At 45.4% G+C, this 14,769-nt stretch overlaps 5 protein-coding genes across 5 annotated transcripts; 2 read left to right on the top strand and 3 right to left on the bottom strand.

The window, feature by feature from the left end:
- Nucleotides 1-439: 439 nt before the first annotated feature.
- On the bottom strand, nucleotides 440-1,401 carry EYB26_007153 (uncharacterized protein; the record flags this gene model as incomplete). Its single annotated transcript, XM_054266425.1, has 3 exons — nucleotides 440-520; nucleotides 591-773; nucleotides 1,354-1,401. 3 exons carry the CDS (start codon nucleotides 1,399-1,401, stop codon nucleotides 440-442), a joined length of 312 nt encoding a protein of 103 aa, XP_054122400.1.
- Nucleotides 1,402-1,809: 408 nt separating this feature from the next.
- EYB26_007152 (uncharacterized protein) lies at nucleotides 1,810-5,100 on the bottom strand (the record flags this gene model as incomplete). The annotated part of the gene is made up of 8 exons (XM_054266424.1): nucleotides 1,810-2,580; nucleotides 2,638-2,750; nucleotides 2,810-3,551; nucleotides 3,605-3,884; nucleotides 3,949-4,292; nucleotides 4,375-4,551; nucleotides 4,608-4,883; nucleotides 4,963-5,100. The coding sequence occupies 8 exons, from the start codon at nucleotides 5,098-5,100 to the stop codon at nucleotides 1,810-1,812; spliced, it is 2,841 nt and encodes a 946-aa protein (XP_054122399.1).
- Nucleotides 5,101-6,493: 1,393 nt separating this feature from the next.
- Nucleotides 6,494-7,482, bottom strand: EYB26_007151 (uncharacterized protein; the record flags this gene model as incomplete). Its single annotated transcript, XM_054266423.1, has 4 exons — nucleotides 6,494-6,562; nucleotides 6,682-6,709; nucleotides 6,905-7,012; nucleotides 7,418-7,482. The coding sequence occupies 4 exons, from the start codon at nucleotides 7,480-7,482 to the stop codon at nucleotides 6,494-6,496; spliced, it is 270 nt and encodes an 89-aa protein (XP_054122398.1).
- A 2,201-nt stretch (nucleotides 7,483-9,683) lies between these two features.
- Nucleotides 9,684-11,225, top strand: EYB26_007150 (uncharacterized protein; the record flags this gene model as incomplete). The annotated part of the gene is made up of 3 exons (XM_054266422.1): nucleotides 9,684-10,312; nucleotides 10,363-10,717; nucleotides 10,773-11,225. 3 exons carry the CDS (start codon nucleotides 9,684-9,686, stop codon nucleotides 11,223-11,225), a joined length of 1,437 nt encoding a protein of 478 aa, XP_054122397.1.
- Nucleotides 11,226-12,962: 1,737 nt separating this feature from the next.
- EYB26_007149 (uncharacterized protein) lies at nucleotides 12,963-14,632 on the top strand (the record flags this gene model as incomplete). The annotated part of the gene is made up of 4 exons (XM_054266421.1): nucleotides 12,963-13,052; nucleotides 13,107-13,226; nucleotides 13,289-13,381; nucleotides 13,439-14,632. The coding sequence occupies 4 exons, from the start codon at nucleotides 12,963-12,965 to the stop codon at nucleotides 14,630-14,632; spliced, it is 1,497 nt and encodes a 498-aa protein (XP_054122396.1).
- Between the last annotated feature and the right edge of the window lie 137 nt (nucleotides 14,633-14,769).

Raw genomic sequence — 14,769 nt, 5'->3', positions numbered from 1 at the left:
GTAGGAATTTCCTTGTCCGACATCTCATCTTCATATTTCATCTAGTGTATGTGTGTATGAGAACATGATCGATCAGAAAACTTGGATATCACAACCATATCATCATCCAACACTTCCCCCATCCATTCCATCCCCTTCTCCTCTTCCCTCCTGCCACATCATCTGAAGAGCCGTAATTTCGGTAAAAATAAAAAAAGGAAATGAGGAACACCCCATGTCGTAATCGTCTCACGAGGAGTTTGAGAGAGGTCGGATTCAGCCAACAGTGGAGGATAGGCAAAAAAAAGAGGAGAATATAATAATGCGAAAATTATTGCATTTGCGCCAGGGTTTTCTTTTTCGACAAAAAAATAAAAAGGTTTTTCGGAAGCACGTTATAAGGAACATAGACAGGGACTAGAAAAGAAATTGACTTTTTATTGAAAAAAAGAGAGTTCCTTTAGTGACCAGCCCGTCTGGCTTCGGCGATGACCTTTTGCATCTCGTCGACCTTGGCCTTGGCGCGGCCGATTGTGCCGAGCTGTAGGAAAAATATGTTAGTTAATTCAATCTTTTGGGGGAAGATTCGATGCTGAGGAGCATGTGCGTACCCTCTTCTTGGCGAGCTTGCGGGCACGCTTGTCCTGGGAGTTTCTCAACAATTCGACGACACGGCGCTCATATGGGGCGAGACCGGCGACCTCCTTGACGATTTCGCGGACAAAGGCGGTGCGGCGAGAGAGACGGCCCTTGCTGCGGCTGATGCGGGCCTTGGTCTCGATAGGGGTGGTTTTCTATATGTCATCCGTTAGTATTTGTTGATAGCACTTCCCCAAAACGTCTCGATGTGTTTTTGTGGTGGAGTTCTGTTGTGGCAGTTGGGAGTTCAGCTTCGGTATGGTTTTGTGAATCTGTTTTGGGATCGGGCGTGTGTTCTATTGCGATCGTCCAGGTCACTTCGATTTGGCGGGATATCGTGCATATTGGAGGACTTCCATCTCTTTCCAAGTGTACCTTGTATATGCTAATAATCGAATCTTCACGAAGTAATAATCCGAGTATCCGATCAGAAGGATATCGGTATCGCATACTGATCGACGGCCCAGGCACGCAAGTATCCGTCTTCCTTCCATTATGCAGATATTCCACGTTGTTATCTCCTTCTGTCCTTCTATCGGCTATATCGCTTCTTCGAACATGCACAGTCGACCCGTAGCCTGGAATTTGACCGAATAATCGAAGCATCGAGCAGGATAGAAAATCATCGATTCGAGAAGTAAAACTCCCAAGCACCACAACATCCACAACCACGACACAAAAAAAAACCTCGTCCAAAACGCATCACAACTGCAGGAGGGAGAAAAAAGAACATACGTGACCCTTATTCAAGCCGAGAATGAGACCGGAACGTTCCTTCGCCATTTTTTCGAATATTTATTTTTCTCGTTGAAAAGAGGTTGGGCGAGAAAGGTTGTCGATTGTCGAAGATTGTCGTCGTCGTCGTAGAGGAAAAGTTCGTCAAATCGAACCTACGCTGGGTAAGAATGGCGGGTATTGGCCGAATGTGGTTTGGTTCGATGGGGGATTGTTAGCGTTGGTTTTTGCTTGAGTGTTTCCGTAGGCGAGGCGGTAGGGCTTAGGGCTTAGGGCTGCCGTTGGGGGCTTGATCTCGGCGGGTCACGTGGATCTGCTCCGAAAGTGGAAGTTGGTGATGTAAAGTGTTGCATTATACAGCTGATAAAAATGTTGGGTTCTGAATGTAGTATGTGCTTTTGCATTGTATTTTATACAGTACTTATCAATGTTTTATTTACTACCGCTACGCTGGGCCTATTTGACTGACAATACTCCCCCAAGTGCCTCTTCCCAGCTTTCTAGGAGCTCTCCACAGAATACCTCCACACCACTCGCATCCAGGGTTTGTTCCAGCTCTCCAGCAAGTTCATTGCTGCTCTCAATCAGATCTTTCTGGCTCTGCAGGAATATTAGATCGGTCAATGCACCAAGAACACCTGATCCTATGACATTCGACCTCAACGTTCGCGTGTTTGACTTGACTTTCTCTTGAAGTTTGGTCGCAACCTCTTTGAGACTCTGCACAACTTCTTTAGATGGCTTGGCACCAGACTTTGGCAATTTTTTTGCCGATGTCTCCACCAATGATATTGTTGATGACAACACTTTGAGGGTTTCTAGGAGCAAGAAACTACTGTGAAGATATTTCCAGGATGGCAGTATCCGCTTGCTATTCCCTTCTGAAGCTGGCAAAGCAATTGTTGTGCTTGTAAAGATAGCAGCTCCATCCGAAACATTTTCAAGTGTCTTTGAAATCCATTCTTCCATCTGCTTGAAGATCTTGTTGATATCTTGGCCGGGAACTGATTTGGCATCGGATAACAACAAGGTAGCTGTCAACAAAATACGGTGGAGTTCAGCATTGGCCTTCTCAGCTAATGTCATATCGTCATCAACCTTTTCAGACAAGCCCAGATTTTCAATTTTGGGAAGCTCAATATCTGAGTTTATAGGCTTTTGTGATTGTAGTTGGTGATTCAATACCCAGATTTGGTCAATTATACCGGTGGCGCTGATCCAGCGTTCCTAGTATCAATTTATCAGTAACGATCAAGTGTAATATTCGATATCTCTTATTCCTACCTTTGGCAAAGGCCCAAGCCGCAGTTTCTCCTCGAACGATGGTGCTTCCAATGGTTCACAGTTCATGAAAGCATCGAAAGTTCGCTTGTCCACCAGCTCTGACTGATCCGAAACTATTGAGAAACCAATGTCAACACTTGCATTAACAAATGTGGTCGAAAGTAAAACTCACTTATATCGTCAAATCTGGAAAATCTATCTTTTCCTTGCAGTCTATCGATGCGGCGTGCCTCGAGAGCCCACATCCGCCTGCAGATACTATTCCTCAAGCTTTCTTGAAGCTCGATTGTACCTTCGACATTGGCATAGCTTCCAAGATTTAATCCTGTTGTTCGCTGTCGTGTTGTTGTTCGGTCAGCATGGTCATAAAAACCAATGGCATGGCCAAGAGCGACTTCAGGGATGAAATCCTTGAATTCGGCTTCAATAGGCGGTGCCCCGAGTGGGTGTATGGTGGCGAGACGAGTATACAAATTGTGTGCGACAGTTTCATTCTGGATTTGTTTCACAGAAAGCTTGCTGAATGTTTTCATAGCAATTGAACCCGCACCGAGTAGAAGGTACACTCGCACAAGAAGAAGCAGGATTTGATAATTGTGTGGTGAGTTTTCGCAGAGATGTTCCAAGATGGCTGCAGAACGAACCAATTCGGAACTTGGGACTTTTTCCTGATCAGAGTTCTCATTCAAGCTTATAAGGCTCATGACAGCGAGTAGACCGAGATCGTCTCTTGGTTGATTTTCGATTGTCTTCTCAGAAGCTTCTTCCTTTTTCATAGCACGGTACATTTTGAGGCAGCGTGATACGAGATCTTCGGCTCGCTTTTTTGACAACTCGGGATTGGAGAAAACTTTGAAGCAATAATCAAGCTTGTAAGCGTTGATGAGTGTGATCTGTTGAGCAGTAGTGGACACCTAATGGAGTATTAGCTGCGAGGAAGAAAATTAGCAGATTGTCATATACATACATCTTTTTGAGAATCAGCTTTCTCCAGAGCATATTCGACCAGCTTCAGGACCTGGGCCTGGTCAAGGTATGAGGCGTATTTCCGGAGGTCATCAAAGCAGTACATCTTAGTGCTATTGAAATCATAGAAGTTTTGATAAGCAGCAAGCAAGCCAGACTGTTCAAGTTCGCCGCTCTCTAATCTCCATATTGAGACCTCTAGAAGGGCAAGGTGGGCATTTCTTGATTTCGAGAAGCGTTGGGCAAATTTCTGTACAAAGGATACCGTGTCTTCGGATGTTCTAATAGTTGTTCAAAGTTAACAACAAAACATATAAGCAACGATTGAAAGTCAAATACACTTACTTTTTATCATCAATCTTCTTGGTCGAGGTCAACAAAAGGCTCCAAACTCCCCAGTCATCTCTTTCCTGTAGGAGCTTCTTTGCGGCTTCGTCTTCGTCTGGCATATTCAAGAGCTGTTTGGCGTAGTCAAGACCATCTGTCCACTTCTCTGCTCTTTCTAGAGAGAGTATCTTTTCTCTAATAAAGAACCAGTCGTTTTGAACTAGCCGTGAGTTTAGCCCAAGATTGTGGCTGTCAAGTATTTTCAATATCTCCTCGTCTCGTCCTTGCGCCTGGAAGATCTTGATCAGGAGAATCAACTCCTCGGCAGTTTGGATAGCTCTCGGAGGACTTAACAATTCTTTCTATATAATTATTAGTAAGTTATCCATGCCTTAGAGATGGAAATCAAAAGAAAAGTATCTTCAGGCTCGTTGATACACATACAGGGTCAGCCGGCACGTTTTCCGCAGCCTTGGATATCATACGGTATGCGAGGGTTCCAAAGAGCTTGCGTTCGGTTTCGGAAGAAGATGGATTGACGGCCAAGAGATGGCACATGAATGTTGCCCAGAGGTAGTACTTTCGCTGCTTTGGAAAGTTTGCATTAAGGCTCATGGCCGCCTGTAATTGTTCAGCAATTCGACCCTTGATTTCCTTCAAGATATTCCCGCACTAACCTTCTGCGCAGACTTCCAGTCCTCCCCTTCAAACGACCTGAGAAACCATTGCGACTGAATTTCATGATCCTGAGGCTTAGCCTTAGCCGCCTTTTCCCAGAGACTCCTTGCTGTTACATCATGACCAGGTATCGCTTTCAGCGTTGAGCTCAGTAAGTCTATGGTGTCCAAGTCAGTGGTCGGAGGGTCAAGTTTGCATATGTCGAGTGTAGCGGTGATTCCCTGTTGTGAATGCGTTTGATCAGGGTGTAGGAAGAGGATGTGCGCTTTCCACGCCTGTAAGTGAAAGAACAGAGTTAGCACAATATCCATCCAGGAAGCTTATGAACCAGAATAGCTCATAACACAAACTCACTCTTAGAAACCTCGTATTCTCACCCTTCTTGATCCTTTTGTCAATCAGTTGTAAAGCCTGTTTGAAATTTTGAGCGTCAATGGCCTCTTGTATCTGCTTGTTCCGACGCTGGAACACTGGATCTGCTGTCGTGGACATGGTTATCGTCTTCCCCGCACCGCGCCCTATGTCTTTGTACGTCACTCGCTTCCTAGTTTCCACGTGATTTTTGCCAGTATAGCAGTGACAACGCTTCGATGTTGTTATCGAGCTCCAGATGAGGCTGAATGTACAAAAGTCCAGTCAGAAACAAAACAGTGTTGTCATGGTTCAGCGGCACAAACATCTTTTTTTTTTGCAAAATGCGGGGAGGAACCTAACCACCGCCTTCCTTCCGCATCACTACATCCCGGCTACAAATGTTTCATGCGTCCGAATGGTTTGTTTACTTTCATTTTTCAAATATTTTTGGGGTGACTATCAATATGTCACGAAAATCTGCTGCTCTAACACAGCACCACTGCGCAAATTCGACTTGTTTGTAGTGACTGGGAAACACTTCATCGGCGAATAGAGATGAATTCCCAAGATCAAGATATATATATAATTGCATTCAACACAAGTCATTCGATTTCCAACATTTGGACCTGGGAAGGAATGTTGAAAACGTTGGGCGAAATTTATTGACTTCGGAAGTCATAAGCGCTCATTTTATGTATTTTTTTTGTGATATACTCGTAGTAAATGTGCAATATGAGTCATAGGTGTCGACAAACTGCTAGCACAGCCATTGAGGGTCCAAAGGCACAAATGAGCTGTGAACCTCCCAATGATGGCACAATTGATAGGTAAACCCCGGTCACCTGAGCGGAGGTAGATAGACGGATCTCCGTCACCTGTGTCGAAGTGTCATCATCTGTCTACCCTAGGTAAGCCAGGCATGCAGATTTACGTGTCATCGAGATCTTTTCAACGTTGTAGTCTTTTCTCGCCGATACTACAAAACCATTCACTCGTGATTGGCCAAACACCAGATAGATAGTATACCTCGGAACACAATACATTCATAGAAAAACTCTATTTTTACATATAAAAGTACATAAAATTCTCATAAATAAGAACCAACGCCAACCAACCCGAAGAAAATGCGAATGTGGATACCAAAAGGCTGAAACGACCAGAAATGATAAAAGTGCATGAAACCCCCATTCTTTTAGACCAAGGCCTTCTTTGGTGGTTCATGATAGCACACGGTTGCTAAATCGGGAATGGAGATCCCTAACCGGGAAGAAAGAGGATGATCGTCCTATCCCAGTCGGACCGATAGATAGAGAAATAAGGGGATCCGATTTGAGGAGACCTCTCAAATGTTCCTCGGATGATGACGTGGATGATGACGGAGAAGTATTTTGGAGATGAGATAAGATTATCGTTTCGCTGAGCTAAAGGTGAGGACAGGGTCAAGATTGACCACCGACCAGACTGGACCCAGAACTCGCATTTTCATGATGTGGATCCATGAAAGAAGTCTCTTTGGTGATCGAAACAGATGTCATGATTGTTCTTGCTGCTTCTGTTGTTCTGATGCTGCTTTGGCTTTGGCTAGTTTTCGTGAATTTAACTAGATATCCAGATCAGCAATGCTTACATGATGGATTATAACAACGAGCCTGTCCATTCGTAGAGAAGAACAGAGTACGTGATAAAAGCACGTAATCGGGCAAGGAGAAGTAAACGTACCCACTCTTTCTTACAGTCACGGTAGGCCCTAAAATCAGAGATTCCAGCATCAGCATTGCAACATACCAAACGAACCATAGAAGGAAATGAATAGAGCACAATTGCACGACATTACCGAAGCTTGATATTACGATAATGAGTAGTACATTCGAGTATAATTGTATATGCAGGGGGAGGCAAAGTCAAGAACTGCAAATGGCAACCCGTAAGCGTCTTTACTCACTGGAAATAGTCACCGCACATCTCGCGGTCGCCTGCATTCCGGCGCATGCACCTGATACTCCTGTCCGCAAACGCTTGACACGGGTCATAATATTCACTTGCGCTTTTACTACACCAGCCGTTGTCAGTTGAAGCCAAAAAAAAGAGGGTTTATATTCAGGGCATGTGATCGATGGAAGGGGAATGAGTAAAAGAGGATAATTAAACGGCATAAGAATGAAGGGCTATTCTTTCATCTTATTTTGGGGTCGTTTGGAGCTGCATTGCATGCCGTGTTCATTGAGGATTGGACGCCTCGGGACTATGGGGTGGTAGTGTTCCGGGTAGCGGTAAGGGAAAGATGGATCTTGACTGGCTGGAAGGGAGTGCTCGAAGACAAAAAGATGGGGAAGATTGTAAAACCGTCTGGAAATGTTCGCAGAAGGCAGAAGTAGTGGTAGATGCAGTGTATACTGATAGTGTAACTGGTGTAGCTGTGTCGCCCAAGTACTAGACTAGCTTGCAGTAAACTCACTTTTCAAATTTCTTCTCAGCCTTGGACCATGAGGACGTATCCGCTTCTTTGGTAGTTGATGCCATGTTGACTTCTCTCTCTTCTTCGGTATTTGACCTGCTGAATATTGGGCCTGGAATTATGGAGAAATTGGCCAAGAGACTGGATAGAAAGCTCAAGTTGTCGTTGAAATCTCACAGTGGGTCGGTCTGGTAGGAGCAAATCGGCGGCTTCTGACTAGTCGGAAGCTAGTACACGACACGTGACGATAAGCGCCTGCCCTAAGCCTAAACTGAAAATAAAGTATTTTGGATACTCTAATTGGCTGATATTATTGGCATCAAACTGTAGACCTGATTGGTCGTCGATATTTACTTTCCGTTTGTAGGCCACGAGCGCTTTGCTTTATCCACAGGAAATGGAAAAAAGTCAAACTCTATCAGAGTCAATGAAGCCAACGAATTGCTAGCTCAACTTTTTTTTTTAGATCTTGTGATTTAATCCCATGAAATCCGCTGTAACCTTCCTCGAAGTTCCTTCAAGAATAGCGGAGAATATTTATGTCCTACTGGATCTAGACCGTCTCAGATTACAGTGTTGAGTCTATTGACTAAGCGTTGATGGTATTTTACTGATAATCAGTATTCCAATCATTTATCGTCTTGTATTATTCTTTAATATCTTTCCTATTCTGGAAACCTTTTCGAGTTTGTTCTTTACTGTGTAGAAAATGTAAAATACTTTGGATACGGAGTACACGAAACGGATATGTACGTACTGTCAATGTACTGGGATGGCCGGCGGGATTCGCTTTCCGCAGAGCTAGACCTAGAACCAACCCCGCTCCAGCCTCCAGACAACTTTTGTTGTCAATATTTATATAAACGAGCATATGAGAAGTCGGGATTGCGAATCTATCCTATGCAGGATCCGGAAAAAAATAGTCACCCGTCCGAGTGTAGCTTCAATCTGAACCCTGGACAGATGGATTTCCAATACTGGAGAAGATCCTCCTCCCTTCTTTCTTTCTCCGAGTCATGTACGACACTCACGCTGTATCTAGATCGTCGGCTTGTCAAAATAATGAAGAGTATTCTTATCATTGTCGTCGTCGTCGTCATGATGATGATCGTTGGAATCCTTTATCACAATCAGAAAATCACAATTTGATAAGAGTTCAGTTGGGATATCGGGAAAAACGCCGATAACGGATGATAGACAAGGCAGCAGTACCTACGCGCTAGTCAGGCTATAAAGTTAGTATGGCAAGGCCAAGTAGTAAAGCAACAAAGTACCGATAATGAGATGTTGCCCGCTTTGACGATCCAGATCCCATATCCCAAAACGAGTCAAAAAGTCCATTCGAACCCGCTCAGCCGAACCTTTGTTGCGCCTGCCCCTCCACACCTGCCGTGAATCTGATCCGGCGCATCCTGCTCTTTCTGGCCTGTATGTCGATCTGACCAACTATCGTGAGTTCATGATTTGTCGAAAATAAGTTTCCAGATATGTTCTTTCCCTTCTCCAACGCCAAGTTTTATCGGTCCAACTCCAGATAATAGATAGCTATCACTCGTAATTCACTAATCATGGCGAATATGTGATTCAAGCTGTCCCCACCGGCAGAAGTCAAAACAATATTGGGCGTCCAGGTGTGGTTGGTGCCAAACCAAACACAGGCACAAATTCCATACAGACAAGGAGTAGGCGGGAAAGTGGGTTCGCCACTAATTGCGCTAGATTTTTGATGCGTCATTAGTTCCTCGAATAATGATTGACCCGGGCCACGATGTGACTATCATGGTTAGTATTTGCGGATTTGACTCCTAGACCAAATATCCACAAGTCACCAGAGCACAAATTGTCTGATTTGAAAGATAGGTGCTGGACGCCACAAAAGTATCAACCGGGTCGTCGTAACCAACTCGGTATAGTATGTCGGTTGGTGGGTCGATAGTAATCATGATGGTCCAGAATCGTAGTCTTCCTTGAGAGGTTGCACCGACAACGGGCAACGGACGGACAAAGGGCGCTTCACTCCAAACCTCCTGAAAACGTAGAGTAGTATAAGTAAGAGCATCGTCTTCTGGTTCAACCCTAGATAGCAAACAGTCGAGTAAGCTATTATCCAAAGCATATTTTTGTTGATACCAGTCTTTATCTGTTATTGACGACCGTCTCGGTGAGTGGTGCCCACAAGCGCCTTTCCCTTTCCATGCCCCCTGTTCTACTTGTACTGTGCTGGTTATATCTGTATCGGCCACTATTCTGACATTCCACCAGCACAATGGCTGCAACAAATGTTTTGACCGCTCCGTTGCTTCCAGAAGCTCCCATCATGAATGAGACCCCTGGAGAAACGTACCGCTATATCCCTCAAGACCTCCCACCCAAGGCCCCTGAGGTAGCCTCAGTAGAAGTTCCACAAGAGATGCCCCAAGAGGATACCCAGGGATCTTCACAACAAGATCCAGAAGTCGTCGTAATAGAGGCCGCTGCAGGAGTTGTTGAAGAAAAGTCACAAGAGTTGACCCAAGAAATAAAACAAGAGGTGCCTCAAGAAGCTACCCAAGAAGTTCCCACTGAAGCAGTCAAAGTGGCTCCTCAGCAACCCCCAACCAACAAAAGCAAGCCTATCATCCCCATCAAATCAGACTTGGCTCCCTGTGATCGCGTCGCCTTTGACCCAGCCAAGCATATTAAGTTTACACCTCCTTCGAAAGTGTGGACGATGCAGGAGCTTGATTACCCTGAAGGAAAAGGTATCTCTCCCGTAGGTGTGTCGGAGCCTTTCCCTCTCTTCAGCGAGGAAGCAGTCAAGCAGATGCGAGCGGAGATCCTTGACGAAAAAGTCTGGGACAAGTACAAGTTTTCCAGTAACCTATCTCAATGCCAGCTGCGTGGGTTTGCTCCAGAGTATGTGTTCAGCCCCTTTGCAAGTTTCTCCGTACTCACAATCATAAAAGATGCGCACCATTCATTTACGACGCGTGGAAGAGCCCTGAAGTCCTAGAGATCATCTCCAAAATTGCTGGCATTGACCTAGTCCCTGTCATGGACTGGGAGATTGCTCACATCAACATTGCTGTTAAGAGCGAGGCAGAAAAGGCCAAGGAGCTGGAGATTGTACACCGCAATGCCGACGAAGGTGTTGCCGACTGTGCATTGGAAGAAGATGACAAGCCAGTTGTCGACTGGCACACTGACAGCTATCCGTTTGTTTGTGTGACTATGCTTTCCGACTGCACCGCTATGGTTGGCGGTGAAACCATGTTGCGTAAGGGTAACGGTGGTACTGTCAAAGTGCGCGGCCCTCAAATGGTATGTCTACTCCTGGAATCATTTTTTGCTAGGGACATCATACTGATGTCGATAGGGCTCCGCTGTCATTCTCCAAGGACGTTATATCGAGCATCAAGCCCTTCGTGCACTAGGTGCCGCCGAGCGTATTACCTCCGTCACCTCCTTCCGCCCGAAATCAGCGGCCGTTAAGGACGACACTGTCCTCCACACGGTGCGTGCTATCTCTGACCTCAAGGAGCTCTACCACCAATACGCCGAATATCGGTTTGAGATTTTGCAAGATCGCTTCCTGGACATGGGTCGGAAGTTGAGGGATCGCAAGCGGGCAAACCGTCTGTTTGATACAGTAGCAACAAAGAGTTTCATCCGGGAGCAGATCGAGTTCCTCGAAGCTATGGACCGCGAAATAGTTCGGGACGAGTTGGTGCAGAGGGGATACATCGATGATAGCCATCTGGTTTCTGACGAGACCAGACAGACTGGTAGGAGGAAAGGTGTATACGTGGAGGAAACTGTTGCTGCATAGGGGCATAAAGTGTGGATTGCTGGCTGGTATGATAACGCAACGAATTTCCTTTGTATTTTGGACATACAATCATTTGGTCATGCATAATCTGGGTTGCCGTGCTTTTATGGATTCATTTCTGCTTTGAGCGCCTTTGGCATACAAATTGTCGTTTGGGGTCAAGAGTCGCTCTGGGCCAATAATCACTCTGTTGTTAGTTATTGCAGCGATTTTTGTCTTTATATCTGATCTGGCAGAGTTCGATCTCTGCGTTAATATGATACCTGGGTACCGGTGACGCTTGTCGCAAGGGCAATTTGGGATTATCAAAACGGGGTTTCTGTGAGGGGGACTGGTTCAAAAATTGATGAAGATTGGACGTAGTTGAACAAATTGAATTGATTCATCCTTTTAAATTTTGAAAGAGCAATAAAATATAGCCTTAAAGCAATCACTTAGCCTGAATTGGGTGAACTTTCAGGGTTCTGCCTTCCTGGTCTTCATGGCAACTTCCTCAGCCTGAAATTGTTATCAGTGAAGCGGCACGAAACGAAGGGTAGGCCATGGTCAATTCGAATGTCATGAAGGATTAAAATCGTTCGCATGGCTGTAAAAGCGGCTTCGATGTCTCGAGTGAATATTTTCGTTGGGTATGCCTGTCACTCGTTGAATACATTGAGGCAGAAAAACAGGAAGGAGAGAAGAATGGGTATTTTCTGTATTTAAAGATCAAGCCAGTAGCCTTGTACCGATACGGAAGCATTAAAATGACGCCTGATTCCTGATTTGGGCTCGATTATCCCGAGCACGTCATACGTACAGGAACGGGGGGACCAGTGTCCCTGGTAACTTATGATGTTTTCTCAATACGCAGACAATACATACAGGCATATACTGCTGCATACATACTATTCCGTGGTTACTAGAAACAGGTTTGGGTAGGACATATTTAGATGCTTTGACTCTTCCAATGTCCATTGGTAGCGGCAATAGGAGTGGACGTGTAAATATCAAATACGTTTAAACTAAAGTTACTCAAGCAGATTATTCGCATGGTCTCCATTTGGGACCTCAACGCTTGATGTTGGACAGTCTATCTTCGCTTTGACATCATCCAGATCAACCTACCAGAGGCGAGTCACTCATTGGTGAATTGAAAGTGATGGTTTCTTATACGCGCCGAGGGTGCACGCTATGTGATTATTTTCACGTGACATAGGATCTTCAATGAGCCTCGATTGGGCAGCCCCACCAACGCAAGGAGAAGCCCCGCTGAATACGCCATTGTCATTGGCCGGCAATTACCGCTTCTATCACGTGAGGCAACGCGCCGCGGCGTTAGGCAATATCAGGCGGTAAGGTCGATATATCCTTTTTGGAGGGTGTTGGATAGCAAGAACACTTATCATAATTATCGCATCCTCTTCTACATCTTCTCTCCGACTTTTGCCGTTGTTTACCTGTCCTTCCAAGTCCGCGTTACGATAGTTTCTTATCGCCAGGCGAAAGTTAGGAGTCAATACGACCATCATGAGCTGAATCAATAACCATCTACATCTGTCTTGACTTCGGTTTTGAGCGGTGTCTTGTACCTGCTAAGAACGCATACGATTTTTTTTTTCGACTTCCACGACCTCCATAGGCCCACATATTCGCAAACCCACGGTTTTCCCGTTGTAAGATATTCGAGGAGACAGACTTTTTCCAAAGCCTCACCGTGTTATGGCCGTCAAAGAGAAAAGGAAAGCCAAGGTCGCCATGGGTTCAACATCGGCTATGCCGCATATATCGCAAGAGAAAGAAAACGAAAAAGAAAAACAGAGCTCAGTCATGATTGACTCGTCGGGAGTGAGTTTGCTTTTTCTTCTTCTTCCTTGAGAAATTCTGCTAACGAATACGAAGCTATTGCAAACACTTCAAGGCCACGTCGAAGAAGTTCGTGCACTTATACAGTGTGGTATATGTGTTCGCCCACTATACGAGCCGTATACTTTGGGGTGTGGCCATACCTTCTGCTATGGAGTAAGTTATTATCGATCTGAAGCATCGCATAACAGCTCGGACGAGTAACTGACTGAGAAAAGTGCCTCACATCATGGTTTAGCAGTGGGAGGTCGCACAAAACATGTCCAGATTGTAGAGCCCAAGTGAAGATTCAACCGGCTCCTGCATACTTGGTAAGCAATTCAATACGCTTCTTTTGCGGTCTGAATACTTATACATCGATATCACAGGTCAGAGCTATCGTCCAAATGTTTACTAGCAACGCAGAGCTTCTAGAAAAAGGCGAAACAACGGCAGAACACTCGAAGAATCAGCGTGAGGAAGCGGAAAAACTCGAAGCGGACAAGACGAGCGACAATCCCAATACCGGTGGTCTATTTCAGGGTTGCTTCAAACCGAAACCTCACCATATGGATCCTATTTACGATGCCGAAGATGGGGTTGCGAGGTGTCCAAACTGCGCCTGGGAGTTAGAAGAGGACGCCTGCATGAATTGTGGATATCATGTCGAGGATGGCACTATTGACGACTCCGATGACTTTTCGGATATGACGGACGAGGACGACGAAGATGATGAAGACGATGAGGACATGGATGATGACATGACAGACTATGACGGTGCATGGCCGGACGACTATCCACATCCATTACCATTCCATGTTGCGGCGCAGTTATACGACGAAGGTCATGATTTTGACCACCATCACTTTCATCATCATCACCATTACCCATTGCACAATCATCGATTCATGCCGCCTGTCTGGATAGGAAATGAACGTTTTGATCCTATGGGCCATATGGATGCCTCATCAATGACCCATACAAGTGAGAATGAGTCGGAAGAAGAAGACGATAATTCAGAGGAGTCCAGCAGTTCGGAGGATTCCGACGACGGAGAGATGGATTCATTCATTGATGACGGTTCCATACATTACGAGAACAGTGTGAACGGTGAAGGCGGATACAATACAGATCATTCTACGGTAGTAGGCGATCGAAGCGACGATATTGATCCGGGAACAGATAGAGATACATCGAGTTCAGAAAGTACCGATATGCCATCTTTCCCTGAATTCGGTATCAGGTCAGACCATGACGGCGGAGACGATGAGGATGAGGACGAACCAATTCGACCGGCACCAATTCGAAGACCGGGCCAAAACGCTTTCTATCGAAACAACCCCATATCAAGGGGTTCGTCCAGAACTGCATCAAATCTGTCATCCGGGTTTCAGAACCGTTCAGCCAATGGAGTAACCCGTAGAGCTGGGATTTCTAGCTCTCACACAAGTGCAGCATTATCTCAAGCTCAGAATCGTCCGGCTGCCGGGACATCATCTAATAATGCTATAACCGTCGACGATGACTCGGAAGATGAAATGCCAATTCCGGCAACGAGGAGACCGAGAACCAACAGGCATTGAAGAGATTAGCACGACCTGTCGGATATGATTTATTATGTTGGAAGAGAGTATTCTTAGATTATCTTCATTGCTATCACAGAGTACCATGACACCCACAACATGTTGCCATATGACCACCACGATACAATATCATTAGA

Source organism: Talaromyces marneffei, chromosome 5, assembly GCF_009556855.1.
Source record: "Talaromyces marneffei chromosome 5, complete sequence".
In the NCBI taxonomy this organism is placed as follows: domain Eukaryota; kingdom Fungi; phylum Ascomycota; class Eurotiomycetes; order Eurotiales; family Trichocomaceae; genus Talaromyces; species Talaromyces marneffei.
Note: the sequence above shows the minus strand (reverse complement) of the source record. Positions and strands in the feature narration are given on the sequence as shown.